Source organism: Pyricularia grisea (assembly GCF_004355905.1).
Source record: "Pyricularia grisea strain NI907 chromosome Unknown Pyricularia_grisea_NI907_Scaffold_1, whole genome shotgun sequence".
Classification (NCBI taxonomy): domain Eukaryota; kingdom Fungi; phylum Ascomycota; class Sordariomycetes; order Magnaporthales; family Pyriculariaceae; genus Pyricularia; species Pyricularia grisea.
This window is the reverse complement of record NW_022156716.1, coordinates 1,090,441-1,116,384: the sequence shown is the minus strand read 5'-3', so window position 1 is coordinate 1,116,384 and position 25,944 is coordinate 1,090,441. Positions and strand designations below refer to the sequence as shown.

Below are 25,944 nucleotides of genomic sequence, written 5' to 3'. Positions count from 1 at the left end.
AGTCCAAAACTGGCTGCTCTTGACCATAGTGTTTTCTTTCTTTCTTTCCTTTCAGATTCGTTTCTTCCTAATACCTGTTCGGTAAGGACTTCGTTTAGCATATACTGATATCTTTGTAGTCGGGTTACCGTTCCCTGTCATATTTAAACTTATCCGATTCGAGTCATGGAATGAAGTGAGCTGTGACATGTCGGCCAGATCGAAGTTGCCTGAAATTAGCGAGAACTACCTACTTACCTATGTAGTCAATGTTGGCAAATTGTATTCATGCAGACCAACCCGGAACGCCAATGCAATGCAAGACTAAGTACAATGACAGAACAGACTTTATCCTTTGCCTGTTGTTCCTTTGCTTTGTTTTGCAACCTGACTCTGCTGCTTTTGCTTTTTTGCTTGCCTTTTGCTTAGCTTCTGGTCGTCGCCAGCACCGGTTTGTTCGCCGTTTTTCCTTTTGAGGCCCTTTTCTTTGTTCCTATCCTTCTTCTCACCTGCCGCGGTGCCAGAGGCATCACCACCAATTTCCTCGCTGTTCACAGCGCCAGCGCCATGCACCACGTCGATCACGCCCCTGAACGCACTCCTCTTGATGCCCTCGTTCACAACCACGCCCCTGGGGTTCCCGCTGAGAGTGTCCAGGGCTCTCTCGGTGCCCATACCCCACACGGCCAGGAGGTTGACAACGTCGGCAGGGGCCCGTAGGAGTGCAGGTGAGCCGGCGGCGGCGCCGCTCGATACTACCAAGCCCCTGCCCTTGGAGGCCCGGAGAAGCCCGACTAGATTCGCGACAAAGAGGGCCCTGGATCGAGAATCACGGGCGCCGACCCCCTGACTGTAGCAGATCTCTATCCTGACGCCGCGGCGCACGGCAGCCATGACGCTCTTGGGGCGAAAATAGAAGCCCAGGTTGGCGGCCAGGTCGAGGGTCAAAATGCTGGGCTCTGAGAGGTTGACGCAGGCGTGGTTGAATGCGGCCTCGTTCATGGGGCGGACGGCGAGTATGTCAAAGGCGGCGGCGACGGCGTCGAGCCGGTGATTGTCGCGTGGGTCGGCATACTGGACTGTTGCGCGGCGGAGCACAGTCGGAAGGGTTTTGGACTGGGGTACCAGAGGGAGCGGGTTTGTTATGGGCGACGGGATGGGGAGCTTGTTGATGGTGTGGTTGATGGCGACGACGTCATAGCCCAGGACGGCTGCCTGGCGGAGTGTAACCTCCAGAGCCGATGCAGTGGTGGAAGGCGACCAGCTGATATTGAGATCATAGATCATGGTGGCGCGCGGGTGCTTTTTTTGCGCCTTTCGCGGGAGGAGGAGGGGGTGGGTTGGGGGTGTTATCAACAGCGGCGCGTGTGGCAGGATGAACCAGTTCTTTCTTTGTTTAACATCTAAGGTTTATTTTGCCCTCCGAATTCAAGTGAGTCCAAGGCCCAATCCATTTGAAATTGACGTGACCATACCCAGCTAGGTAATTACATCAAACTTTTTGCCTGCCATGTGCCGGGTTTGGGTTCCTCCATGTCTGTGGGGGTTGTTGAAATAGGATGGATGTCTGTCAATCAAGGATGACTGCAACAGAGACAAAGAGAGAAAAAGAGACAAAATCACCAGCAGATAAGTACGATAAGGCAAGAGAGGTGCTTTGCTTTGGTAATAAACAGCCGCTAGTCTTTATCGGGACTAGCTTCTCATGACATTTGCGGGGGCGATGCACAGCCACAAATTACGCACTTACCCAAGCTACCTTACCGTTAGCTTACTTACTTACCTTAGGTACGTGACTGACTGGATCCTCCGGCTTTTGAGTACCTACCTACCGTACCAAACGTTATTATATATGAATCCCGCCTTGTCGCTGACTTTGATGTCCAAGCTGTTTAATTGATTGCACTTCCTTACAATCCTAGCAAAGCATAGCTACAGATTCTAGCCTGAACTCATATAGTGCCGTTATTTTCAGGGTAGATCAGCCATTTTGCCAACCAACCTTACCTACCAGCTACCTACCCACCTTACCTACCTTACCTATGTACCTACTTTCTTAGCTTTGGTAGAAAAAGCTTCAGATCGGCCTTTTCGATAGCTGCACTCTTTGGATATAGAGTCTTGTGTCGGGTCGTCACGGTACTGATTTGGAAGCGCCCGAATCTTTGTTCAACAAACTTGGACAAAACAGAGACGAGGTAAACGCTCGCAACCCCGTCTCTTCCGGCCGCAGCCTGCGCCACCTTTACAATGTGCTTCATCTTCACCTGCGGTGAGCACACCTTTCGTAAGGAAGTCGAAGGTATGCACGGGTATCCATATTATCTGCCCTTTCCTGTTCTGACTAGCACACTGACCGCATTCATGGCCCGTCCCTCTTCGCAACAGGATACGAAGGAATCACCTGTCAATGCCACAACTGCGGCAACTATGCTGCCAATGTCCAAAAGACGAATCCTTGGTTCACCTTCTGCTTTATTGTAAGACCCACTCCAAGTCCCGTCGCTGCCTGCCTGCCTACCTAGAATAGGTACCTTGGGTGGACAACTGACATTCACCTCGTCTCTTCTTCAGCCCGTCATACCTCTTTCCATCAAAGGCTACACAGACATCACCTGCCGCATTTGTAACTTTGCACAACCACTTGAGCACCGACCCGACGTACAACAGATGAAAGGAGGAGGAGGAGGAGGAGGAGGCGGCGGCGGCGGCGGATATCCCATGCAACCACAGCAGGGACCACCGCCCGGCTGGGGTGGCCAACCCCCCGGGCAACAACCGATGAGATATGGATAATACGATTTCGGCGCTACTTGGATTTGGTATGACCCCTTTTGTGACGTTCTCTCTCTCTCTCTCTCTCTCTCTCTCTCTCTCTCTCTCTCTCTCTCTCTTGGTCTTCTTTTCTTTTCTTTTCTTTTTTTCATGGGATGGTTGCGATACCTGGAGCGCGTTCGCAGGCTGGTGTTGCGGCGTTTTGTTCTTAGCCTTGTCGGCGTCGGCCACTGTGTATGTTGATTTCGGCAAACAAGAACGGAGACAAAGACGGCCAGACAAGAGAGGCACAAGTTACATGTGCTTGACATTCATCTTTAGCTAGTAACTAGTTGGATTTGTTCTTTGGTTCATCCCTAGAGGCCATGCTGCGTGCACATGCTACATTCACAAATCACCTGGTCTCACATATGGACCGTCAAGGCAATATTGAAGATGACACTCAATCAACCATCCGAGTTGAAACCTGGGAGTAACACTGGTCCGAGAAATTTCATGATTTGTTCACCAAAACGCCTTCGCTAGATAGGAGGTAGACAAAATGAGTGCTGGATCGGGACCCAAATGCGAGTCCGGAGTAGAAAAGAACAAGGAATAGGAAAAGAAAAAGAAAAAAAAAAGCAAACAACAGAGGCTCGTTCTTGTAGTAATTACACGCTCAAACACCTGCAAATGTCCTCCCCACGTACGTTGAGCCACATACTGCGCCCTTTTCGGGCTCACTCAGCCCCTGACCCCAGATCCGCAGCTCGTCTAAGGAGATATTGGCATCCCTCAGCCGACTTAACAAATCACTCCTCAGTTCCGGCTGTCCGGCTTCATCACCAACCCCCTTTTTACCTCTCTCCTTTTCCAATATTCCAAATCTCAGCGTCACCTCGGTTACTGTGACCAGAATGCTGACCACAATGAGGATAATGATGATCCAGGTGATGGAGCTCATCTTTGCGTCTGCTACCGAATCTGACAATATTTCGGCGAGATCAAGGAACACTCGACACCGCTCATTGAGAACCTTGATGCGCTGATCTATCTCGAGGTAGTCCCGAATGGCAACATAGAGAGGGTGTAACGTCGGCTCCGAGTCCCAGAAGAAATTGGGTACATCTAATATGTTGGATGCTGAGCAGTGCCAAAATTATGTTAGCGATTCCCCCGTGAGGTGCGTTACCAAGACGTAGATTTCAAGTGAAACGAAGAGAGTGAGAAAAGAACGGACTCAAAGGATAAACTCACATAGGTTGATGTCAACGCGGCTTTTGAACAGCCTGCCGAGTATCTTTACGATTTCAGTCCTCGTCATGGCGAGTTCTCCCGTCAAAGCCAGTTGCTTGGGCACGTGTTGGGCATCCAGCATCGTTTCCCCCATCTTCTCCTCAAAATAGCACAGCTTGGTGCTCTGCGCAATGGCGTGGCTGATGGTCAGCTTTACCATGTGATCGCTCCTAGGCAACAGCGTGATCATGTCGTTGAAGACCCGTGGCCTCTTTACGTCGGCACTGTAATCAAAATGAAACTCCTCCGTCTCGTAGTCCTCTTGGTCCAGTGGCCGTGTCTGTAGAGACACGCCCTCCTCATTCTCTGAGAATGTCATGTCGGCCAAGATATCCTTTTCCTGGTTCTCGGTGAAGTTCCAGAAGACTACAACACCGTACGAAAAGACAAACATCTCGGCAAAGGATTTGGCCTCGGCCACCAGCCTTTCCACTGGGCTTGGACCATTCATGGCCATGTCGTGGCTCCCGTTGACTGGCGCTGGGATATCGATCCCTTCCTCCGTAGTAGGATACTCATAAAAGTAGCCCATGTGTTCGTCCCGCCTCTCGCTCCGCTCGATCTCAATATCAAGTACCGTCTTCCCTGTGCCTGGAGTTTTCAGCACCGGCCGGCTCCGGACCCGGTACCCATCGGTTCCGGGAAGTAATGGTAGATGGAAAACGGTATAAAGGCAGTCGTCATATAGCTTGGTTTTTGCGCCGAGCTTGGTCCGCAGGAAATCAGCCGTTGGTTTCATTTTGACCGCCTGGGCGGTGCAATATGCCGTAAGCCTCGACACGCGATCTCCCCGCTGAACCTTGGGTAGCCTCTCGGCAAAGCTTTTGCCTCTAATCCCACCCCTCTTGCGCAAACCGTCGAGCTCCTCATCACGCAGTGGCCTGTCCTCTGAGCTGTCCTGTCGCAGCACTGGAGGCGGCAGTGTCTCCCCGTCTGCATCTTCATCGTCCTCATCCTCGTCGTCCTTCTCCATTTCGGGCAGGAGGACTAGCTTCTCGCTGATCTTGGTCGTGCGGCTTGGCACGTTTTGAAGACCAGTTCGTATGCTGGCTAGCGTGGGAAGACCTCCGTGGCTGTTTCGCCGCGTGGACGACGGGCCGCCCCCAGGTCGCGCATGATGGAGGTGGGCGCCCTGCTGGCCCGGTGGTGGCACACGCGGTTGGCCGGATGGGATTTCAGAGGCGTACTGCAGTACATTGTCGACCGAGACGAAGCGCATGGGCATCTTGTCTCGTCCGGGGCCGCCCTGCCCTGGCCTCCCAGGGCCTCCACGGCTTGCGCTGCCGCGGGCTGACGGTCGGTCGCGCGCGTCTGTGACCTAATCATGGGTGCATGGTCACAAGTTAACTGTTTGCTGATAGGCAGTTCGTGTGCTTCTGAGCTATATTTTTTTATAAAAAATATGAAAAAAAAATAAAAAGTGAAGGGACAGGGCCAAACATACCAAAACTGAAGGGCCGCGTTTAGACATGACGGCGTGATGTCTACCGTTTCGATCAGGTCCGACGAGTTATCTCGAAGCTGCTTCAGGTACCGAAATGTTTTGTTCCCGGAGTTAAGGCGGAATCAGGTCAGGCGGGCATGCAGTATTTCACGGTAGGGCCATCGATGTTGAGCGGAAAGGCAGGTGTCGTCGGATGCAGCGCTGTGTCTGTCGGGCACAGGTCGGTCGTGCGGCAGGGCAGCCGACGTTTCGACTTTGGGCCGACGAGCTTGTTGCAGGGTCCGCACGGTTGACTTCCCTACTGGATTTTTGCAGGTCGAAAATTCGGTCTTATGGATTTCAAGTCGCCCAAATACTTGAAGGAGATATATATTTTAAACGTTATTTCGGCTTGATATTTTTGACATCTTCTGTCTTGGCATGAATTGCTTGCTGGGTTGAATGATGTGCATCACACCCCGGGCTCGCGTTGTTCAAAAAGGCCCCACTCGCACAATCAACTGTTCCATTGGTGGATCTTGTGCAGACGTCATCGGAGGGAGACGACAATTAAACCGACGTGCCGAATTGTATACTGTATTGTCATCAATGGTATTAGACATTTTATGATAATGTTGACCAATTCCAAAAGGTCTCGATAATCTTTTTTTTTACACCTTGCGATCCTCTTTCATCTGCGTGTAATAAAAAAAAAAAAAAAAAAAAAAAAAAAAAAAAGGCCAAGCAACCAGGCGTTTAAATGTGCTTGTTTGTGTTGAGCGCACAAAAAATGATATATAAAAACAAACCAGCCGCTGGTCAGTGTATCGCCCAGGTACCTGACTACTACCTATTTAGCTATGTTCAATCTTGTAACGTATTCTCTTCTAATATCAACACCCCCGTCCTTCCCTTCATTTTGCCTTCTGTTCAAACACAATATCCTTCAGTTTATCTCTCTCGCCGCTTTCCTCACACATAGACCTAAAGACACCCTCGCTTCCCTTATCCCAAAGCTCCTTTGGCGTCCCATATTCCCGAACAGTCCCCTCGCCGAGCACGAGGATCTTGTCAAAGTCGGATATGGTGCTCAAACGATGGGCAATGACAACCAGCGTCGCATCTGTAAATTCTTCCCGGATGCTCCTCTGGATCAATGCATCCGTGTGCATGTCAACGGCCGAAGTTGCCTCATCAAGGACCATGACCTTGGGACGTGCAACGATCGCACGAGCTAGACAAAGTAGTTGCCTTTGCCCTTGGCTCAGATTCAGACCACCTTCAGAGATGGGCGAGGATAGGTTGGCGAAGATGTTGGAGTTCTTGTCCGCGCTGGTTGTCGAGGCACCACTCGACTCCCCGCCAGCAGCAGCGTTGGCTGGCGTCACGGTGCCGCTTGCATCCGATATCAGGTGCACCCGCAGCAGGCTTTCACGCAGCTCGGCATCTGTGTGGTGATCGAATGGGTCCAGATTTGACCTGACGGTTCCCGAGAAAAGAACAGGGTCCTGCGCACCCGCTTGTCAGCATTTTGTTTTTCGTGTTACCTGGTGATTTTACTTGCTACAATAGCTTACCTGTGGAATGATTGCCAAGCGAGACCGGAGATCGTGGAGTCTGATGGTAGAAATGTCTATCCCATCTATTATCACCTTGCCCTCAGTTGCTTCCAAGAAGCGGAATAGCGCCAGAGTAAGGCTGCTCTTGCCGGCACCCGTTCTTCCGACGACACCGATTCTCTGCCGGCCCTCCACCGTAAAAGTCAGCCCCTTGAGCACTGGAGGAAGATCAGGTGCGTAACCGACGACCAGAGAGTCGACCTCGATTTTGCCGTTGGTCGGCCAGGCGGCGGGAGGTCTCTCTCCCTCCAGAGTTTCCGTTTTAATCTCTGTGTACTCGATAATCCTCTCCGCTGCATTCATGTTGAGCTCGACGTTTGCATACAGCCGAACCATCCAGATGATCGAGTTTGCAAACTCGAGTGAGAAAGAGAGAGCAAAACCAGCAAGGGCGGCACCGATATCTGCCGACGACAGGATCAGGACTGCGACAAAAACGGCAAACATGCTGCCAATGCAGGCCATACGCCATCCCATCCAGCGGTTGAACAGCCACAGGTGCCATGTCGCCGTCGAATAGTCGTCGATACGTTTGTATATCCTTTCAATGTACGTTTGCGTCTTGTCGAAGCCCCTGATAGTCGCCACGCCCGTCAAAGCCGATCCAAACTGCTCAAACACTGGGCTCTTGGCGTTGCTCTCGAGCCTCTTGACAGGCCGCGCGGCGGCCAGGTAGTGGAGTGCAATATATGCGCAGACAACGAGCAGTGCAAGCGCAAAGAAGACAACCAGCGGCGATACAAACATGCCCGCAATGATTACTGTCCAAAGTCCCAAGAAGGAGCCAAAGCCAAAGGTGAACGAGTTGGCCAGCTGCGAGTCAATGACGTTGAAGTCTGCTGTGAAACGGTTCAAGATGCGTCCGACTGGCACCGTGTCTAGCCACCTCAGGGGCGCGTGCAGGATGGCAAAGTTCATCTGCCGGAAGAGGAGACGGCTCGCCCTCACAGACCCTGTAAAGATGTAGAAGAATCTTAAAGTACCAACGAAGGCGGCCGACATGGCCAACGCGATATATATGACAAGATAGAACTGCACGCTGTGCTTTTCTTGTTGCGAGGCGATCGTGGAGCCCATTGTTACTACTCCTGTTAGCGGTGTTTGCTGTGGCGTGCCAAAAATATAAGGATAGGATGGCTGGAAAGAACCCGAGTGTCCCATATTGGACATGCCAAGACCATGGAAGACGTTTGAGCTAACGTCTTGACCGCTACCCGTCCATTGCTTGAGCCACCATGATCTGATGAGGCCCAAGGAAGAGTTTGTGAAGAATATGGCAAGGGCCAACATCCAGAAGAACCAGCCGCCGCTGGCTTTGAGGTATCCAGAGTAGATTCTTTTCCGTACGGCACCCTTTTCCCGCGACTCATCCTCCACAAACTTCTTGGCGATGGCTTTTGATGTGACTCGCTTAAGGGTATTTCCTTCAGCCTCATCCTCGCCATCTTCCGAGCCGTCAGAGTTGACCGCTGTGTTTGTGGCGGCGGTGGCGGCATCCTGCTGCGGCTCCTCATGGCTCTTGATTTGCTCCAGGGTCCCGTTTTGTTTAAGCTCAGCCACCATTCCAGCACATTGTACCTTGCCATCGCCAAGCTCGACCATGTACTTGGTCTTCGGCTCGCATAGAGCAACATGATGCGTCACCAAGATGCGGGTCCGGCCTTTTGCCAGCCTGCCTGTGAGACACCTTTCGAAGATGTGGCGACCGACATGGGCGTCTACTGCGCTAAAGATATCGTCAAGCACCAGGATTCCTGCCCTGCTGTACATGGCTCTGGCGAGGGTGACTCGCCACTTTTGTCCGCCGCTGAGGTTGATACCATTGGCTCCAATCTCCGTGTTTTCGCCATCGTTGAGGATCTCAAGGTCCTTCTTGAGTGCGCACACTTCAACCGTCTCCTGATACCGATCCTCGTCGAGAGGCAACCCAAAGAGGATGTTGTCTTTTATACTCGCGTTTTCGATCCATGGAATCTGTGCAACATAGGCGATAGCATTGGGAATAATCCAGTCCGACTTGTTTGCTTTGCTGTCGTATCTGTCCTGTAGAGCAGGTGCACGAGGAAGGTACAAATCTCCGGCCAGTACATCAACCTCGCCAAGGATGGCTGCGAGAAGAAGACTTTTGCCAGTACCTGTCTTGCCCGAAATGACAGACAGCTCGCCTCGCGGAAAGTTGATGTTGACGTCACGCAGAACAAACCTTTCACCTTCGTCGAGCTTTGAATCCGAGGGCCAGGCAATCGAGGCGTTTTCAAAGACGATGCTATCGGATTCCTTGGCAACCTGTTCAATGTCAGGGCCGTTGAGATATTCTTCCAGCCTGTTGACTGAGATCCAAGCGTCGAGGAGATCTGTCGTGAGCTCCGGGACCACCGATAATGTCATTTCGAGCGCTTTAAACACTCCAAGGCTGACGAAAGCAACCGAAGGGGCGAGTTCCTCATTGAGGTAGGCATAGACAGCTAACGATATGGCAGACAGAAGAATTGGACTGGCAACCCAGCAGCCGAGCAAAGCGGTATCTGATTTCAACACTTGCCAAAGACATCTGAGCTCCTTCGCTCTGACGCTGCCCACCTTCTTCTCCCACTCTGGCTCGAGAGCCGAAAATTTGATTTGTCGGATGCCCTGAAGCGCCTCGGTGACGATGGCCAGTTTCTCGTCTCGGACCTTCATCAGGCGATCTTGAGCGGCCGCATAGCTCTTGGAAAAGTATATGTTGATAGGCAAGATGGCGATCATGGTCGAGAAGCCGGCCAGCAACGGCTTCCACCCCAACAAGGACACGAGGAAGGTCAGTGAGACAATGAGCTTGAACAAGCTACCAGGGAAGAGATTCTGATAGGCGGCAAAGTCTCCGACCCGGTACGCATCGACACCGATCAGGTTTACGGTTCCCTGCTTGCTCTTCTTCAGTGCTTCGGCTTCGTCCTCCTCTCCTTGTTCCTCGGGGGACGTGACGTCGGTCTCCTTTTCCTTGTCGGTTTTCTCAGCGCCCTTGACGTCTTTTCGACGCATGGCCTTTTCAAAAACAAGAGCCGACAGCTGAGAGCGGATGGGGATCGTGAGCTCGACCCAAGAGAGCCAGAAGACGTACGACTCGACCCAGTTCTGAACCACAATCGCCGCCCCAAGCCAGAATACCCACATCCAGACGTCGAGGGAGTACGGTGTTCCGGGTTCTCGGCTCTCTAGGTTGCGGAGCAGCTGCAGGATCACCCACTGGGGTGCAAAGTTGAGTATCGAGGTTATGAATGTCAACACCCACTGCAGAACGAAGCCGAAAGCGTGAGCACGTGCGATGCTGAGCCAGAGACGGGTAGTGTAGCCGCGGCGCTTCCAGTCAGCCGAAACATCCTTTGCCCGCACATAGTGGTTCGGACGTCCCAGGTCTTTGTGCTCAAGGTCACCCTGCTTGCGTGCAATACTCAAAATGTAGTTGGGCCAGCTAAAGTTGAATCTGCTGAAGGCCGAGGCGGTGTACATTCGATCCACAAGCCTGCCTTCGTCGTCAAAAACGTCCGGGCGACGCTGTATAGAGAAGCTGGCAAGGGCCAGAGCCAGAATGGCGAAGATCTGGAAAGCCCCAAATGAGAAAAGAACCTTATCGTGGAGCATGAGGTATTCACCAGTGCGAGTGGCCTGTAGGACAAGACTCGCGCAGAACGCGGCGGCTGCCAGGAACGAATATATGCCAAGGCGGTATGCGTGGGTGCATTCTCTGCTTGAAGCTATGGCGATGGCTTGGACTAGGAATAAGCTCTTTTATTTCAAAGTATGACAGTCAGTACGGCAAGTATAAGCGAGTCGGCGCTTTCGCCCAGGGAAGTAAAAATGGATAAGGGAGGTACTTACCCAAGCTCCGGCATTAAACCATGAATCCAGGAAAAGGTTTCGGCCGCCACGACCCTGGGTCACGAGTACCCCGACGGCAAGCGAACCGGCAAGACCTATTGAAGCAAAAAAGATGACCAGGAACTTGGGAAGCGTGTTCGAAAACTTGGCCTGCGCTTCCGGTGTACTTTTGCCATCGGCATCTTGGTATATCTCGTCCCGGGCCTGCTTCTTGGCGAATACCCGGTGGATGAGAGCATGTGCAGCGGGGACGGATCCAAGGCCGACAAGGCCCAAGCCAGCACCAGCGCTGAGGCGAAGGTAGTCGCCGTCCATGACACTTGGGAGGACAGCTGCTCCTTTGCTTTGGCAGACAGATTTAGCTCCTTCTGCCTAGAGAGATTGGTTGTGTGTTTGCTCAAGCGAATGCTGTGTATTCTGCCAATGTCACTGCACTGAAACCGTCGGGCCGGTTTGCCAGCGTGTTTTTGTTTAATGGGTAGGTAACAATCCAGAATCAAATTCAAGGGGGAAAAGAGAAAGGAAAAAAAACAAGAGAGTCTAGTGACGACCAATAAACCCACTTGAGCAAGCGAGTTTCAACAGTGGCAAAGAGAAGTCACCCCCGCAAAGGATGACCAACCACAAAAAAATAATAAAATAAAAAAAAAGAAGTGTGAGAGAGAGATAGGACAGATTGACCGAAGACCAAAAAAAAAGGAACCCCAGAGATAAAATAAAAATAAAAATAAAATCAAATGCCAACAAGGCTCTTTTCGTTGAGTGTGAAAAAGGACAATCAATCGCTTTAGGTAGGTACCCTTCTATGTAATAGTTGAAAATCGCACCTCGTGCCGACGAACCAAACCTTTATTATTCTGTCTCTCTCTACCTTATTTCTCCACGCCAAGCTTCCGTGTACGGTACTCGCTCTAGATTTATCCCGATCAGACTTCGCATACGGCGTTACTAGGTTCGAAACTGACGGATGCAACAAATTTTTGACTCATGCGGTGAGAAATATAGCAGAGGGTCAAATGCCATGATCCCAGCCCGTACAAAAAATTGTTCATCTGAAAGGGCATGGTGTGGCTGTATAAAACCACATACCACATGGCTGGTCGTTGAAGCGGGGAACTTAAGAGAAAAGACAACGGGGCTAGACTAATTCAAGGTAGCCAAACTGCAGGGTGATGTAGGGACGCATACCTTATCTTTGATAGACAGTAATTACCTAATTACCTAGCTACCTACCTAGGCAGCTAATTTGCACAAACGAGAATGTAACGCTGGTATGACGGGGAGACTGATGTGTACTGTACTGTATAGGTAGATACAGTAGGAATGTATTACATAGGGTAATAGCTATCAGCACTACGGAGGCTTGGGAGGTTACATGGGTATATTCCAATAGGCTGGCACAGTTTTCGAAGTATCTGGTAAGAGGAAAAGAAAAAAAAAAGTATTTTTTCCTTTCTTTCTAGCATCCTAAAACCATGGTATCACCCAGCAACATAAGCAAACTCCGTGATTTTCGAGCCTTTTAAACAGTGCTTTGTCCAATACCTGTATTAAAAATAGATGGTCAAAATCTGCTCTAACCCATAGTTAGGCGTAGTGTTGAATAAATGCCCTTTTTTATACTGTACCAGGGTCTCGGAATGTGGGCTTGTAACATTCGTCTATACGTAGTAAAGCAGGTCGAGTAGCTGTACTCTGTACATAGTGTCTAGGATTGGATGACAAATGAATGCTCACCTGGTGTCGGGTTCGGGTCGGGCTACTGGGACGGGTCGGCGGTCCCCGTGGCAAATCCGTATTGCTTGGATGGAACTGGACGTTTGTTCTACTGCACGTACCTACGATGTACTTTGCCACGGTCGGAGAACAAGCTTCAACTGCCCACGCACATGCATATTTGTACTTCGTTGACTAGCGCGGGCTATCAGCCGTAAAAAGAATTCGTTGGCCACGCAGGGTACAATCTACCTTACCCAGAAATCGATAGGTATGGAGACTGACTGGTCAGGTTAAGAGGACAGGGTGAAAGGAAACCCTTGGTAATAATGCAAGACAGTAAATACAGTAAAGTAGGTCGAGTGAGTGATTTGAAATGGAAGTCGCACTGGGCTGTAAATTTGGGTCACATTTCCATCTGCAGTCAGCACAGAAGCGATTGCCCCGATTGCCCAATCATCATGGCAAAGGTAGCTGCAGATGGCATTCTCCGCATGGATACCTGCCTACCTTACCTGCATTAGGGCGGAAGGTAATTAGGCACATACAGTTGAGAGCAGGTATCTAACTGAGTCAAAATGGAGCGATACCAAGTACTGAGTTGATACAAGATTTTAGAGTCAATCGGAGAATTAGCGAAAGACTGACCAGGATAAAACGAGGGAGGAAATAAATAAATAAAAAGATTAGAGATCACCAGTTGCAACGACTCATCCGGCGAAATTGTTTGATTACAGATAGCAGTACCTCCTACCTTACCTCACTTGCTTTTGCCTACCTACCTCTACCTACCTACAGTAGCTGGGTGGGTACCTATGGTGGGTACTTAGGCAAGTTGACAAGGAGTAAGCCTCACATCTCAGGGCCAAATTTGCCAGTTAATCGGAAATCAAATATTGCAAAGCCACTTCAGCAACCCAGTACTTGTCGTATACCATTCATCACCATAACCGCAGCTGGATTCGAAGTCATATGTATATGCTTTTTTTTTTTTTTTTTTTTTTTTTTCTGTAAAACCCTTATTCTAAAGTGTTGAAGGTAACAGAAGCTTGGTGAGATTTTGGTGTCCCTATCTTTTTGGCACCCCCTTGCTAGGTTGGTATGCACCTTACCTTACCAAGCTTACCTCCCTGGTAAATAAGAGACGTACCGTTCTTACCCTTCTTATACGTACAGTACATGTACTTCGTAATTTGAACCCCAGCTACATAGTACATGCAGAGCTCAAATTGAATACCTGGACACCTGACCCCACCCATTCCCCCCAACACCTGCAAGCACGGTGGTGAGCAAAGCTGCTGCATGAAGAACTCCACCCACGCTTCTCGCGAGAACGTCCAACCTATCAACGCGCCGCTTTATCCTTTCGCCCACGCAGGAGCAGACGTGCCAGGTTAGGTGCCATCAAGCTACACCACACACCAGAAACGTCCCAAGACATGGATCCTGGCAGCCTCGACATTGATTTCTCCTGAATTCAACTCCATGAAACGGCTTCATTGGGTTCGGCATCCAAAAAGACCCAGCACATCGTCCCCATCAACCAAACACTCGATTTCTACCTCAAATCGCGTCCCTCCTGGCCCTGATTCCATGTAGTCAAGCCTTAGCCTCGATCTGAACATCGCCCGACCGATCCAATTTCGTACACGACCGCATATATCTCTCAGGCAAACCTGGCTCCGAAGAAACTTATAGTTCGATCCTATAAACACCATCGCACGTATTGCGAGTCCATGCCGGCTGCCTTCGCAGCTCCCAACCGCAATCCTCGTCGATGCAAGCCCCCGTAACTTTCGACCGTCGACGCCCTCTCCAGGACCCGGCCTCCATCTACTACCATGAAAAGCACGCCTCTGATCATCAACTGGCATGACCAGACTGCCCCCATATATTCGTCTCATTTCGAGCCAACTGGAAAGGGCCGTTTGGCCACAGCTGGCGGTGATAATAACGTCCGCGTATGTTGCCCTGCAGAAATATCCTTCTCTGCTTCTTTCTCATACTTACAGATGCCTTGATCCAGATATGGAAGGTTGTAACAGACGGGGATGACCGCAAGGTCGAGTATCTTTCAAGTCTTCAGAAGCACACGCAAGCAGTTAATGTTGTCCGCTGGGCGCCAAAAGGTCGGATCCGAGAACAATAACAAAAGTCATGGATGGCTTTGTCTTATGCCACATGCCAGACCCCTGTGCTGACCTATCTGAGCTTCCAGGTGATCTGCTGGCCTCTGCTGGCGACGACGGAAACATCATACTCTGGATACCAGCTGAGAACCACTTACCAGCATCTTTTGGATCTGAAGGTCTGGAGGACAAGGAGACATGGCGCACCAAGAATATGTGCCGATCCTCCGGCGCCGAGATTTATGATCTCGCTTGGTCTCCTGACAGCCAGTATTTTATTATTGGGAGCATGGACAACGTCGCTCGTATATACAGCGCTGCGACAGGTGCGCTGGTCCGACAGATTGCCGAGCATAGCCATTACGTCCAGGGAGTGGCATGGGATCCTTTGGACGAGTTTATAGCCACGCAGTCGTCAGATCGCTCGGTTCACATATATGCTTTGAGGACAAAAGATGGCAAATACACACTGAGCGGCCACGAGGATAAACCGCAAAAGATTGCAGGGCACATGAAGACGGATTTGCCACCAAGGAGGATATCTTCTCACAGTCCGGCGCCCCCCGAGTTCGGACACCGGTCCCAGGTCTCAGCTCTCGACTCCGTGGCTGCCTCGTCGCCTGCACCGTCTGCACCTGGAACGCCAACCTCCATGGCCCTGCCAATGAACCCGCCCAGTGTGCTAAGTCACAGCAGGAGGTCATCTTTCTCGTCGAGACGCTCTGTGTCGCCCGCCCCTTCGATGCCTTTGCCGGCAGTTATGCCCATGGAGCCATCCCCAAAACCTCATCCCAGCGCCAGTCTTGGCATGAAAAATGCCAGTCTCTATCACAACGAAACACTCACATCGTTTTTCAGGAGGCTGACCTTCACCCCCGATGGCAGTCTTCTGATCACACCCGCAGGTCAATATCAAACACAGCACCAGGTAGAAGGGGCTAAGCCAACTTACGAAGTAACAAACACTGTCTTCATCTACTCACGCGGCGGGATCAATAAGCCGCCCATCTGTCATCTTCCAGGACATAAAAAGCCATCTGTCGTCGTGAGGTGTTCTCCAATCATATATACTTTGAGGCAATCATCACCCGCAACTAGGCATATCACCATTGATACTTCGTCAGCCGAGGAGCCTATTCCTTCCCTTCCCGAACCAGTTTCAAAGCCGTCTCCGGCATCTTCGGTCATGGATCCCCCACCGCCGCCAGGTGGTGAAGCGGTAGGCACAGCCGGTAAACCACTTAATCCTGAGGCCGCATCGGCTAGCCCCGGCCCGAAGCCCGCCTTCGCCCTGCCGTACAGAATGGTATACGCAGTTGCAACCCAGGACTCCGTTCTGCTCTATGACACGCAACAAATGACCCCCATCTGCATCGTCAGCAATCTTCATTGTGCAACCTTCACTGATCTTGCTTGGTGAGTGAATTTTCATTCTCATGTGTCAGTCAATTGAGTTTCCCCTACTGACATTCATGTCTATCTGGCGGTGCAGGTCCAAGGATGGCCACACGCTACTGATATCTTCTTCGGATGGTTTCTGCTCGACCTTGTCATTTTCGCCCTCGGACCTTGGCCAGGTCTACACCGGGGAGTTGCCACCAAGACAAAGTGTCACTCCCACAACGACAGTCTTGTCAAGCCAAAATACTCCGGCCCCCACACCCACCACGGTACCTGCGCCTCCTTCACCATTTCATGCGTCACAGTCGCATCAGCGGACAGCTTCAAGCTCGTTTGCCGCGCCTTCTCCACCAGCATTTGCAGCCACGGGACAGCGACCGTCGTCTCCGGCACGCTCCAACTCGACATGTTCTGTCGTTACCCATGGGTCCGGGATATTGAATGCACCAACACTCATAGGAGGAACTGTGCCGGGTATAGCCGCGACCAACTCTGGCAAGGTAACAGGGGTGCCCATTACGACGCCTCCCGAGACACCACGCAGTTCTGTGGCAAACCCAAGTACCGTCACTGCCTCAGGCGTCAAGCGAGACATCAGTGAAAGTGACAAAGAGGACTCTAGTCAAGAGCCGAAGAAGAGACGCATAGCACCGACACCTGTTGGCGATGCGCATAATTCGCAGTCTTGAAGGTGTGCATGTGACACGACGACCAGTTGGCGTTGGGCATTTTGTTTGACTCGTTATATCAAGCGAATAAAAGGCGTTTGGTGATTTTGTAGGCCTAAGAGCCTCGGTGTTGTAAGCTTATATCCACCTGCAAACATAATTGGTCGGGTTTCATGGGTGATAATTATTCGATTTTCCCGGTCTGGTATGTGATTTGGTACGAAAGGACTTTTTCGAGCTGGGCTTGGCAATTTGCTGCTGAGGCCGCCGTGTTCGCATTTACATTCCAAGAGTATCTGCTGCAAACATAAGCAGGCTGTGGTTGTTTTCACTTGAGCTTATGGGGTATGCTTAGGCAGAGATAGCCAGAGACCTACCTACCTATATGTGTTACGAAACGGTATCGTATAGGTGTATGGAGGGGACATTGAACTACCTACTTTATCCTTGCTGGTCGCCCCATCTTGCACAGCGGTACAATAAATGGTATACTGCCGCGTCCAATTGGCGAAACCAAATATGTCATAAGTTTTATACATGGACAGTATATATTTTTGCGCCACATAATCAAGACTTAACTACCAAGCCAGGTTTTATTCTCTGGAGGTATCAGTGTTTTGCAGCTTGTTGCACATATACAGGTAGCTTGCAGTCATTTCGAAAACATTTTAATTTTTGTTCTCCGGGTTGGGATTAGACGTGAACACCTAGGAGGGGGTCGTGACCAATCGTGCTCGGTTTACTACATGGTTACATCGTAGCCCCGAGTCCCAGCCCCCGGACAAATCTAACATCCTCGGCCTGACGCTGCAGCGCAAGGCGCATGCCCTCCCTATAACTACGCTCCACCCGCTCCTGTTCGAGCTCTGTTGCCGACTTGGCCTCCTGCTCAAATTCGTCCATGGTAAAGCCTGGCCTGGCCGAGAAACCTACAAGACCAAGTCTCTCGCCAGTCCAGAACAAAATATCATTATTTTTAACTGTCTCCTGGTGCGCGATCGGGAGTAGCTTCCGTGCCATATCTTCACAACCCGATGCCGAACCAAGTACTCTTAGCCCTGCACTCTGAGCCGCTTTACTTTGACCGACCCGGCATTTTCGGACTTCAGTGAACCCGTCACGCTCGAACCATTTTATGAGACCGGACCCATTAGAAACAACCAGACGTGTTCCATGATTCGAAACACATAGCAGCTTTGAAGGTGAGGACGTCTGGCGGTTTTTGATACTCTCCGAGCTCAGCGGAGGGGACAAAGATGATGCGCCGTCTCTAAGTCCGTAAAGTTCCAAGGAACCTTTTGTGTTGTATTCGCCGCAGGCAACCAATGTATGACCCCTCAGCTCCTTGCTTTCCTTGACCTCCGCGATTGACATTTGCCCCTTTCTTCGTCCTTCGCTGGCCAGGTGGTTGTAGGGATATGGAAGAGATGTCATGCTGCACAGGCGCGCGCCAGAATGAATTGAGTCCTTGATCGTGCCAAATTTTCGGCGGTCGTAATGAAGAATGTTGGAGAATCGGCCAGCAACATAAATGTCGTTGGACGCGCCGCTAAGTTCCCCGAGGTGTAGGATACTCAGTGGTCCTGGCTGTGCAAGGGACGTATATGGGGGCAGTGGATCGTCCGCGAACAGGGCCCGCATGGATCTCTCATAGTAGCCATTAGCGCCTGACCTGTCAAAGTGATCAATCCCATTTCCATCATCAACACGCTGTATCGCAGATCCTCTTGCTCTGTAGTCATGAATATGCAAGCCATGAGTAGTCCCAACCGTCAGAGGGAGGTTCGGGTCGGCAGTTGACATGGTAGTGATTGACCATGGGAAAGATTCGCAACCTGCAACTGACATCCGTTCCAGGTCTACTTCGAGAAGATGACTCTGAACCGCTACGAATGCCCTGCCGCGATGGCTGTCAACCGCAACGCACTCTGTAACGCCACTGTCGACCCTCTTTGAGCGCAGGCTATTGTTACCCCTTGGTCCATCAATAAACAGAATTCCAGGTTCGCTCTTGGCGGCGATAGCTCCAGGTTTACGACTGGTACCGTTGACATCCCACAGGCACACCGATCCGTCCTCCAATGGGGACACAGCGTAAACGTTGCCTGTCCTGCCCGACTCTCCTTCGGGGTTGTCCGGGCGATAGAGGGCCACACCCTTGACCTCATTCGCCCGAATTCCTGAGCCTTCGTTTATTTGTGGCTGCTGAAGCCAATTGATGGTGATCTTTCCGTGTCGCTGTATGTACTCGCTGTACCATGAGACATTCTCGCCCACATATGTCGGGTCCCAGTTTGCCATTATCCGACGCCTCTCTTTCTTAAAAGGAGCCTGCCATTCGGATTTGAGATCGGCTTCATGGTTGACTTGTATGGCGATTCTTTGAAGAGAGTCCGGACTTCGACTTGGGTTGTAGAGACCAACTCGGCGGCGATTGTAAGTCTCGAGAAAGGGAGACTCCTGGAGGCAGATGGAGCGCCAGAAGGTGTTGTCCCGAAACAGACTGCAGAACTTTCGGGACGCTTGCTGTAGTCGAGCGATATCGGTCGGCTCCAGGTCTGCGGGGCGCCATGGGTTAGCCTGGGGAACAGAGAAGGACTTGAGGCCGGGGGTTGTGTTTATCGTCTGGCAGAGGTCCTACAAAGTAGTATCGCGAGAAGAATCTCCTCGGGGAGACCTGCCAATGCCACCCCTGGTTTCCGTGCCACAGCTGAAGATGGCTCGCTCGCGTTGGAACCTGACATGTCGGAATTTGACCCCATTCACCCTTGGGGAGTAGAGTTAACCAGTCGGATGGGGAGGGTTGTTGAATTCCGGGATAATGAGAGCCTGTTATTATCTGCAGGTTTCATGGATGGGATCGATTTTGGGCTTCTCTATGCACTAAATGGAACCTCCGGACGAAAGCTATGCTAGGAGATTTTTGATATTACGAGCCTGTTAAGTAAGGTAGGTAAGGTACGGATAGGTAGGTAGGAATGGCAAACAATGCAAATGCAACCGTGTAGGATCGGAATCGCATGCATGCAAGAAATCGAAACAAATGCAGTCAGTGTTTTAGGAGTATGGGAGGGAGCGCGCCAAAGTCCGCTCGTCTTACAAAGGTAACGATCGACCATCTGGCTGCAGATCAGATACAAAAGATATGACTTTGGTATGTGCGAACGGTAGGCATCGGGGCGGGCTAATGTAGGTATGTGGGTAAGGTAGTCTAATTCTAAAGTACTGCAAAGCAAGGCAAAGGTTCTGGGTGAGGAGGGTAGGGGTAAAATGGAGTGGCTACCGGCTACTTTGACACACGCATCCGAGTCAGTTCTTCAGAAAGAGGTATGAAAGAAAGCTGCCTTGCCCTGGTTTTCTTGAGGCAACTCGGGGCAAATCCTCATCCAGATCTCAGCTCGCAAGCATGTCAACGACAGACAGTGAGAAATTCTGGTGTGTTTTGCACCCGAGGCATGGGGCAGATACGACGACGACCTGGCATTTGCATGAAACCCGACCTACTAGTCAACGAGTTGCGCGGTTTGCACGACTCGCTTGCTGACAGGTCCGACCGGCCTTCCGTGGGTTGGATGGATCGAGAGCGCGTTGGTAAACAAAAGTACCAAGATAGTGAGTTATGGGTTTGGGCGACGCGCAGTACATCATTAATGGTGGAGAGGGAAGTTCGTGCGGTAAGAAATATTGAAACGTCATCAACCGGTGTTGTGGAAAGTGCGAACTTAGCTGCAGGAGACCCCCGCAGACATGTATGTACTACGAGTACGTACAGTAGAGTGGAGGCTGACACCCTGTTTTCCCCCACCTCACTCACTGACACTCAATGCTCTCTCTCCATGGGGTTCGTTCAATCAAGTAAGTGCGTAGGTAGTGGGGCCGATTTGCCTACAAGTACCGTACTACGCCGCACTAAGAAAGCAACTGGGGGTCTGGTTCAGTATTATTTAGAACGTGAACTATTGACAGTCTAGGGAGAGTTGATAAATCAGGTACCTTGGCTTATCTTACCTTAACAAAGTATCTTACCAAGCTATGAAATAAACTATTGACTGATTTACCCAGATAATTATCTCAAGTCCGACGTTTTAATGTGATGTTGTGGTATCACCTACCGTAACATACTGCCAGCCTGATGAACAACCCCTTTGTCGCCAGCGACTTTACAGTACATTAACTATCGTGCCTACAGTATATACGAATGAGGCAGGTGAGGTACCTAGTTGTGCCTAAGTAGGCTTGGTAGGGTAGGTATTTATTGTGGGATTGGTTTGGATACGTTCTTTGATTTGATATACAACTCCTGACCCGCGGCTCGATTTTTATTTTTATTTTTTTATATTTTATTTTTTACAACAGTTTTTCTTGATATTCATCTTGAAGGTATAACTGGAAACCATCTACGTATTCTAATGTTCAACCGACAACCTCAAAGTTACATTTACTTGGTTCAAAAGCATACACGCATTTGGTTGGGACAGCCAATCTTGTTTTGTTCGGAGTGCGTGATCTTTAGACTTCCAGCTGCTTTGTGGCCGGCCCATGGCGAAACGTCGTAGCCGCACGGGATGGCACACATCAAAAACAGCGGATATGTATCGCGAATTGAACCTCATGGGTGACATTGGAGATGGGAACCTGTCGAATTCAATTATCACGCTTCCATTTCACATATTTTGGCATATCTGGAAACACTGGGCAAAGGGCAGCCAGCGGTGATACCTCGACTGCCATGTGCAACAGGGTTCTGCAGAGCGCCCAGGAAACAGGGCTTCTGGCCCAAATATACTCCGGCAATTTATTTACTCTTATTCTTTTTTCGGCACATATATGCAGGCATTCGAGAATACCATAACTCTTGAGCTTCGAGTGGTACTGGGCTGGAGTGCTGATTGAGGAGCAGTTAAGTAACTAAGATAGGTAGGCAGGTATGATCTGGACATAGGGCAGTGTTCTCTCAGTCAAAACTTGTGAAGTTGTAACCATGACATAAAAGAAACGTCCTTAACCTAACCGCTGCTCAACACAAAGGACCGACAAACACCACCGGTGGATTATTGCACGTCACTCACCCTCATCTCACCTTGCCCTCACTTTGTTATTACTCTGGCCGCTGACCATATAACACAACTCCACTCCGGGGGCTTTGCCCTGGCCACCTCAACCATATCCTTATTTTTTCACCCATACAATCGAATTTCCATCATCCTACTTTATGGCCAACCGCTAAAAGTAGAGTCCTGATCCCGGGATAGGGTCTTACTCTGCATGCCATCAGCTTGATATACCATATCGGTCTGTTTGACAGACAAAACTTGCCTTGGATCCCTTGGTTCTATAACATGTCATGTCCAGAAGCGAGGGCGCTGCGGGCGTTGGAAGTGGCTGACATGATTCCCACTTGTATTTCCGATTCTCAGGCATCACGATCGAAACCGCAACTTCAGATCGAGGTTCCGAGAGTCCGGCCAAATGAACGGGCAGCCAATGGCAGTCCTGGCCCCGAGACGCCCGCTTCGGCACGTCGTGGGTGCCGATTTCCTAGTCTGGACGAAGCCCACCGCAATATAACTGGAAGGTCCCATACATCCACGTCGACAGCATCGAATCGAATCGCGTCCAACGACAGCAGCACCGAGCCCGAGACTGCCACCAGCATCTGGCAACCGGCCCCCTCCACCAAGAAGTCTGCCACTTTACACTGCATCTCTGACAATCAAGTCCTCCTGGGCCCTGATGCAATCTCCCTGGGCTGTTCGAGCCCCGTCAAGGAAGCCACACCCGACAGTCACGGTAATGCCCCAATAACCTCAGAGCGAGAGCTGGTCCTGTACAACCACGAGGAGACTGTAGTTTCCCACTCTGCCCGCAGCAATCCCGACGATCCGTTTATTGTTTCGGAAGATTCTAGCCCACTGCCCATGCCGAAGCACAGAAGCCTCAACTCGCCGAGTACCGTGTCCGAACTCCAGTCTATCACTACTGTTGACCGCATTTACGACAAGTATCGCTCTGCTGCATCTGACCAGGGAACATCATCCAGCCGTGGCGTAGATGCCACCCTGGACACCACCCCTTTCCGCGGAGCTCCTCGCAGCTCCTCTCTCGACAGACTGAGTCCCGCAAACCTCAGCGCGCTGCGGTCAGGTGCCGGTGCTCGCTGTGGCTTTAGACCCGACGATGTCCTTCACAGTCCAGACATTAGCCGAACAGATACGGCGCCCTTCACTCATGAGGGGGACGAAGGCAGCGACGGTTCCTCGGCCATTAACAAAGATCCTTTGTGGTCCGTCACGGCGACCTCGAACGACGACAGGCCACTGTTCTCGCTTCCGCACATTCCTACACTCGCATTCTTCGATGCCCCCATCGGTACATCGACGCACTCAGCCCGCGGCCATCCGATATCCTGCGGACTATCATTCTCTACTCTCTCGGATTCGCAAGCCCTTCTCAGTAGTGACCTTGGCAGCAATGGCGGTCTCATACCTCCTCCGCTCACCTTGTCGACACGTGCGCGGCCCGCCGAGATTCCGCGTGCGCACCTCAGCGTTGGAGCATTTTCTATGGGCGCCACCACAGAATCTGACGACGATCCCTTCAAGTATGACAAGACCACTTACGGTGTCTTTCTCATGGACAAGAGGGAGAGAGAAGTTAGCGCCAGACTTCAGCGCCAAAGCTTATCGAGTAAACACAGCAGGACTCCAAGCTGCAGTCCATCAAAATCGCTGTACAAGAAATTCACGCTACCGTCTCCTATCCCTGAGCACCCATCATCGTGCGAGGCTGGTGAGTCTGTCAGAATCAACCGCGACCAGCTTGCTGCGTTGCGATTTCTGCATCCCGATGCCATAAAATCTTCATGGGAGGTGAGCCAGAGTCAAGGTGCCACGGTCAGGGTGCCGGTGCCCCTTCAGATGGACGTTTTATGTCGACCTAGTAGCGCAACCAAAACGAAGCAATCTTCAGAGGTCAACAAAATTCAGTGTCCGCGTGCGAAAGAGCCTCTGAACGATAGGGATGAGTGGGAAACAGTAGGGACATTCCAAGCTGTCAATGACAGTAGCCCATCCTATCCTCCTCCGAAGCCACCCTCCAAGCTTATTTATGGTGCGTCCGTCAACTTTACCGGCAGCAGCGTCGCAGATGTATCAGACGATGATATAAGTCTGTATGATGCTCAATTTGACGAATGCGGCTCCAAGGAACGTATCATTCAGCACCCGTCAAATCAAGTCGACAACCAGCCATTCAAAGTCAGACATCTCAAAGACTCGAATATACCCGTTTTTGTACCGAAGCAGCGTGTTCACAGAGTCAACGGGCTTGCACAGAACTCTATACGGCTCCTCCAGGAATCAAGCTCATTGAGCAAGGGGAGCAACACTACAGAGTCGAGCCGGACTGGTAAGATTCTCAACCCATTCAGCGCCCTAAACAAGAAGTACAGGGACAAGTTGCTACCACTCCCGCCACGAGTAACGGCCGAAACCTCACGCTTTGAGTTCCGAGACTCGGTGTGTAGCAGTGATCAGGAGAACCCTTTCGATGGGAAGCAGTTTGGTAAACAGAGAGTTCATGATGACAGCAACGCTCATGAAGCACACGATAATTGTATGGCGAACCATCACGACAGCCAGGCGTCGACAGACTATGATATGTCGACGTTGTCTGCTCTGTCGAACGGATCTCACAGCTTCGCTTTTCCACTCATACCGCTTCCCGAAGCAGCAAGACTGCAGGCCATACGGCGCGAGAGCGGGATTAACGATCAGAACTTCGCCAGCAATCAAGGACGGGAGCGCAAAAAGAGCTTTGCGTCACTGGGGAGGAATAAAGGAAGCACTTTTGCCACGTCCAACCTTCCTCGTGTCCCAAAAACGGCGCACAGGCGAACTCCGACGCCCCTATTCTCATTGATGGTGAATGATAAAGATGGTGAGTCGCCGCAATCACCATATCAGTAGTAACAGTCCGTGTGGGTAGCTGATCTCAACTGCAGTCGAACGCCGGGCCCTGCGTTTCGATGACCCCGCGACCTCTCCGATTAGCTCCAAGATAGATTCACCGCCTAATCGTCGATCACGCGGCTCCCATTTCTGCGACAACAGCACTGCAACCTTTGGGGCTTCCCCTCTCAAAAACCGAATAGCTGGGATGTGGCCGTCACGACGATCTGAGATTCCACATCTGTACCCCTGGGACGAGCGCCGGTTACAACCCGGAAGTGATCCATATTTGCGAGCCCTGGCAGATCGATACAGACTACCATCCGCACATCTTACGTATACCTCAAATGAAGGTCGGGTAAAGCAGCGTAGATGGTTTGTCCTGATGTTGGCTATCAGCATCTTCCCTTTCTTGTCGGTTCTTGTTTACCTCGGAAAATTCGATACTGCACTCTCCTGGTACACCAGGGGAGAGGTCAGCGGACTAACGAGAGCCCAACGAAGGATTATACTCGCAATCATGATATTCCAGTTCTTTTTCTGGACAGCCATCGTTGTTATCGTGGTTAAAAAAATGGGTGGCGCTTTCTGATCTACGCTAGCTCGGGCACGACCATGCGTCAAACGTTGTCTTTTCCGAACTGATCGCCACTGCAGTAAGCCTGGCTTTTGTGTTTAAAAATCCGGGCACAGCCACAAAGGCACTTGACCTGCAGGTCCTCAAGATTAAACAAACTGTCTGACTATCTCTTGCGTTACCCACCAGCTAAGCTTGAGCTCTTTGTTTGTTGCTTGCCTTGGCCTTTTAACGGAGTCTGCGAAGTATGCATACCCCGATGATACAGTACGACCGGTCGATAGACAGCATGGCTGTTCATGGAGACTGTGCTCCACACATCCTCGGCCGACCACGGGATGTAGTATTGACGTACTGCACATGCTGCTTGCGAGATTGCGCATTGGAGGCTAGCTGGATGCTGCGGGAGACCAGTCGAATGGAAAGACCACAACATACAGGTTTCTCGGTTGATTTTTTTTTTTTTTTTTTTTTTTTTTTTTTTTTTTTTTTTTTTTTAGGTGTGAAGGCTTACCCTACGTTTTCTTGTCTGATTATTTGTCTCCTGAAAAGGGGTGAAGTTCTGTCCGCGGTCT

At 50.9% G+C, this 25,944-nt stretch overlaps 7 protein-coding genes across 7 annotated transcripts; 3 read left to right on the top strand and 4 right to left on the bottom strand.

Annotated features, from left to right (window-relative positions):
* Positions 1 to 327: 327 nt before the first annotated feature.
* Positions 328 to 1,266, bottom strand: PgNI_00257 (uncharacterized protein; the record flags this gene model as incomplete). Its single annotated transcript, XM_031120339.1, has 1 exon — positions 328 to 1,266. The coding sequence occupies one exon, from the start codon at positions 1,264 to 1,266 to the stop codon at positions 328 to 330; it is 939 nt and encodes a 312-aa protein (XP_030987598.1).
* A 520-nt stretch (positions 1,267 to 1,786) lies between these two features.
* PgNI_00256 (uncharacterized protein) lies at positions 1,787 to 2,775 on the top strand (the record flags this gene model as incomplete). The annotated part of the gene is made up of 3 exons (XM_031120338.1): positions 1,787 to 2,281; positions 2,368 to 2,459; positions 2,554 to 2,775. Exons 1-3 carry the CDS (start codon positions 2,230 to 2,232, stop codon positions 2,773 to 2,775), a joined length of 366 nt encoding a protein of 121 aa, XP_030987597.1. The 5' UTR covers positions 1,787 to 2,229.
* A 403-nt stretch (positions 2,776 to 3,178) lies between these two features.
* PgNI_00255 (uncharacterized protein) lies at positions 3,179 to 5,820 on the bottom strand. Its single transcript, XM_031120337.1, has 3 exons — positions 5,474 to 5,820; positions 3,991 to 5,347; positions 3,179 to 3,876 (listed from the first exon to the last, which is right to left on the bottom strand). Exons 1-3 carry the CDS (start codon positions 5,498 to 5,500, stop codon positions 3,413 to 3,415), a joined length of 1,848 nt encoding a protein of 615 aa, XP_030987600.1. The 5' UTR covers positions 5,501 to 5,820; the 3' UTR covers positions 3,179 to 3,412.
* A 348-nt stretch (positions 5,821 to 6,168) lies between these two features.
* On the bottom strand, positions 6,169 to 11,808 carry PgNI_00254 (uncharacterized protein). The gene is made up of 3 exons (XM_031120336.1): positions 10,930 to 11,808; positions 7,030 to 10,836; positions 6,169 to 6,960 (listed from the first exon to the last, which is right to left on the bottom strand). Exons 1-3 carry the CDS (start codon positions 11,242 to 11,244, stop codon positions 6,367 to 6,369), a joined length of 4,716 nt encoding a protein of 1,571 aa, XP_030987599.1. The 5' UTR covers positions 11,245 to 11,808; the 3' UTR covers positions 6,169 to 6,366.
* A 2,319-nt stretch (positions 11,809 to 14,127) lies between these two features.
* Positions 14,128 to 17,289, top strand: PgNI_00253 (uncharacterized protein). The gene is made up of 4 exons (XM_031120335.1): positions 14,128 to 14,606; positions 14,672 to 14,774; positions 14,864 to 16,190; positions 16,267 to 17,289. Exons 1-4 carry the CDS (start codon positions 14,487 to 14,489, stop codon positions 16,862 to 16,864), a joined length of 2,148 nt encoding a protein of 715 aa, XP_030987594.1. The 5' UTR covers positions 14,128 to 14,486; the 3' UTR covers positions 16,865 to 17,289.
* Positions 17,290 to 17,525: 236 nt separating this feature from the next.
* On the bottom strand, positions 17,526 to 20,538 carry PgNI_00252 (uncharacterized protein). The gene is made up of 3 exons (XM_031120334.1): positions 20,348 to 20,538; positions 19,485 to 20,132; positions 17,526 to 19,401 (listed from the first exon to the last, which is right to left on the bottom strand). Exons 2-3 carry the CDS (start codon positions 19,603 to 19,605, stop codon positions 17,594 to 17,596), a joined length of 1,929 nt encoding a protein of 642 aa, XP_030987593.1. The 5' UTR covers positions 19,606 to 20,132; positions 20,348 to 20,538; the 3' UTR covers positions 17,526 to 17,593.
* A 1,644-nt stretch (positions 20,539 to 22,182) lies between these two features.
* Positions 22,183 to 25,384, top strand: PgNI_00251 (uncharacterized protein; the record flags this gene model as incomplete). The annotated part of the gene is made up of 2 exons (XM_031120333.1): positions 22,183 to 24,781; positions 24,846 to 25,384. The coding sequence occupies 2 exons, from the start codon at positions 22,183 to 22,185 to the stop codon at positions 25,382 to 25,384; spliced, it is 3,138 nt and encodes a 1,045-aa protein (XP_030987596.1).
* Between the last annotated feature and the right edge of the window lie 560 nt (positions 25,385 to 25,944).

Excerpts from the sequence above, each read along its gene's own strand:
- PgNI_00255 (XM_031120337.1), bottom strand. The coding sequence starts at position 5,500 with ATGTCTAAACGCGGCCCTTCAGTTTTG. Across the intron at positions 5,348-5,473 it reads AACGCGGCCCTTCAGTTTTG|GTCACAGACGCGCGCGACCG; the intron begins GTATGTTTGGCC and ends ACCCATGATTAG. Across the intron at positions 3,877-3,990 it reads CCGCGTTGACATCAACCTAT|CATCCAACATATTAGATGTA; the intron begins GTGAGTTTATCC and ends GGCACTGCTCAG.
- PgNI_00254 (XM_031120336.1), bottom strand. The coding sequence starts at position 11,244 with ATGGACGGCGACTACCTTCGCCTCAGCGCTGGTGCTGGCTTGGGCCTT. Across the intron at positions 10,837-10,929 it reads GGTTTAATGCCGGAGCTTGG|AGCTTATTCCTAGTCCAAGC; the intron begins GTAAGTACCTCC and ends TTGAAATAAAAG. Across the intron at positions 6,961-7,029 it reads GCTTGGCAATCATTCCACAG|GACCCTGTTCTTTTCTCGGG; the intron begins GTAAGCTATTGT and ends GCGGGTGCGCAG.
- PgNI_00253 (XM_031120335.1), top strand. The coding sequence starts at position 14,487 with ATGAAAAGCACGCCTCTGATCATCAACTGGCATGACCAGACTGCCCCC. Across the intron at positions 14,607-14,671 it reads GCGGTGATAATAACGTCCGC|ATATGGAAGGTTGTAACAGA; the intron begins GTATGTTGCCCT and ends GCCTTGATCCAG. Across the intron at positions 16,191-16,266 it reads ACCTTCACTGATCTTGCTTG|GTCCAAGGATGGCCACACGC; the intron begins GTGAGTGAATTT and ends CTGGCGGTGCAG.
- PgNI_00252 (XM_031120334.1), bottom strand. The coding sequence starts at position 19,605 with ATGGGGTCAAATTCCGACATGTCAGGTTCCAACGCGAGCGAGCCATCT. Across the intron at positions 19,402-19,484 it reads TCTTCTCGCGATACTACTTT|ACCTGGAGCCGACCGATATC; the intron begins GTAGGACCTCTG and ends GGCGCCCCGCAG.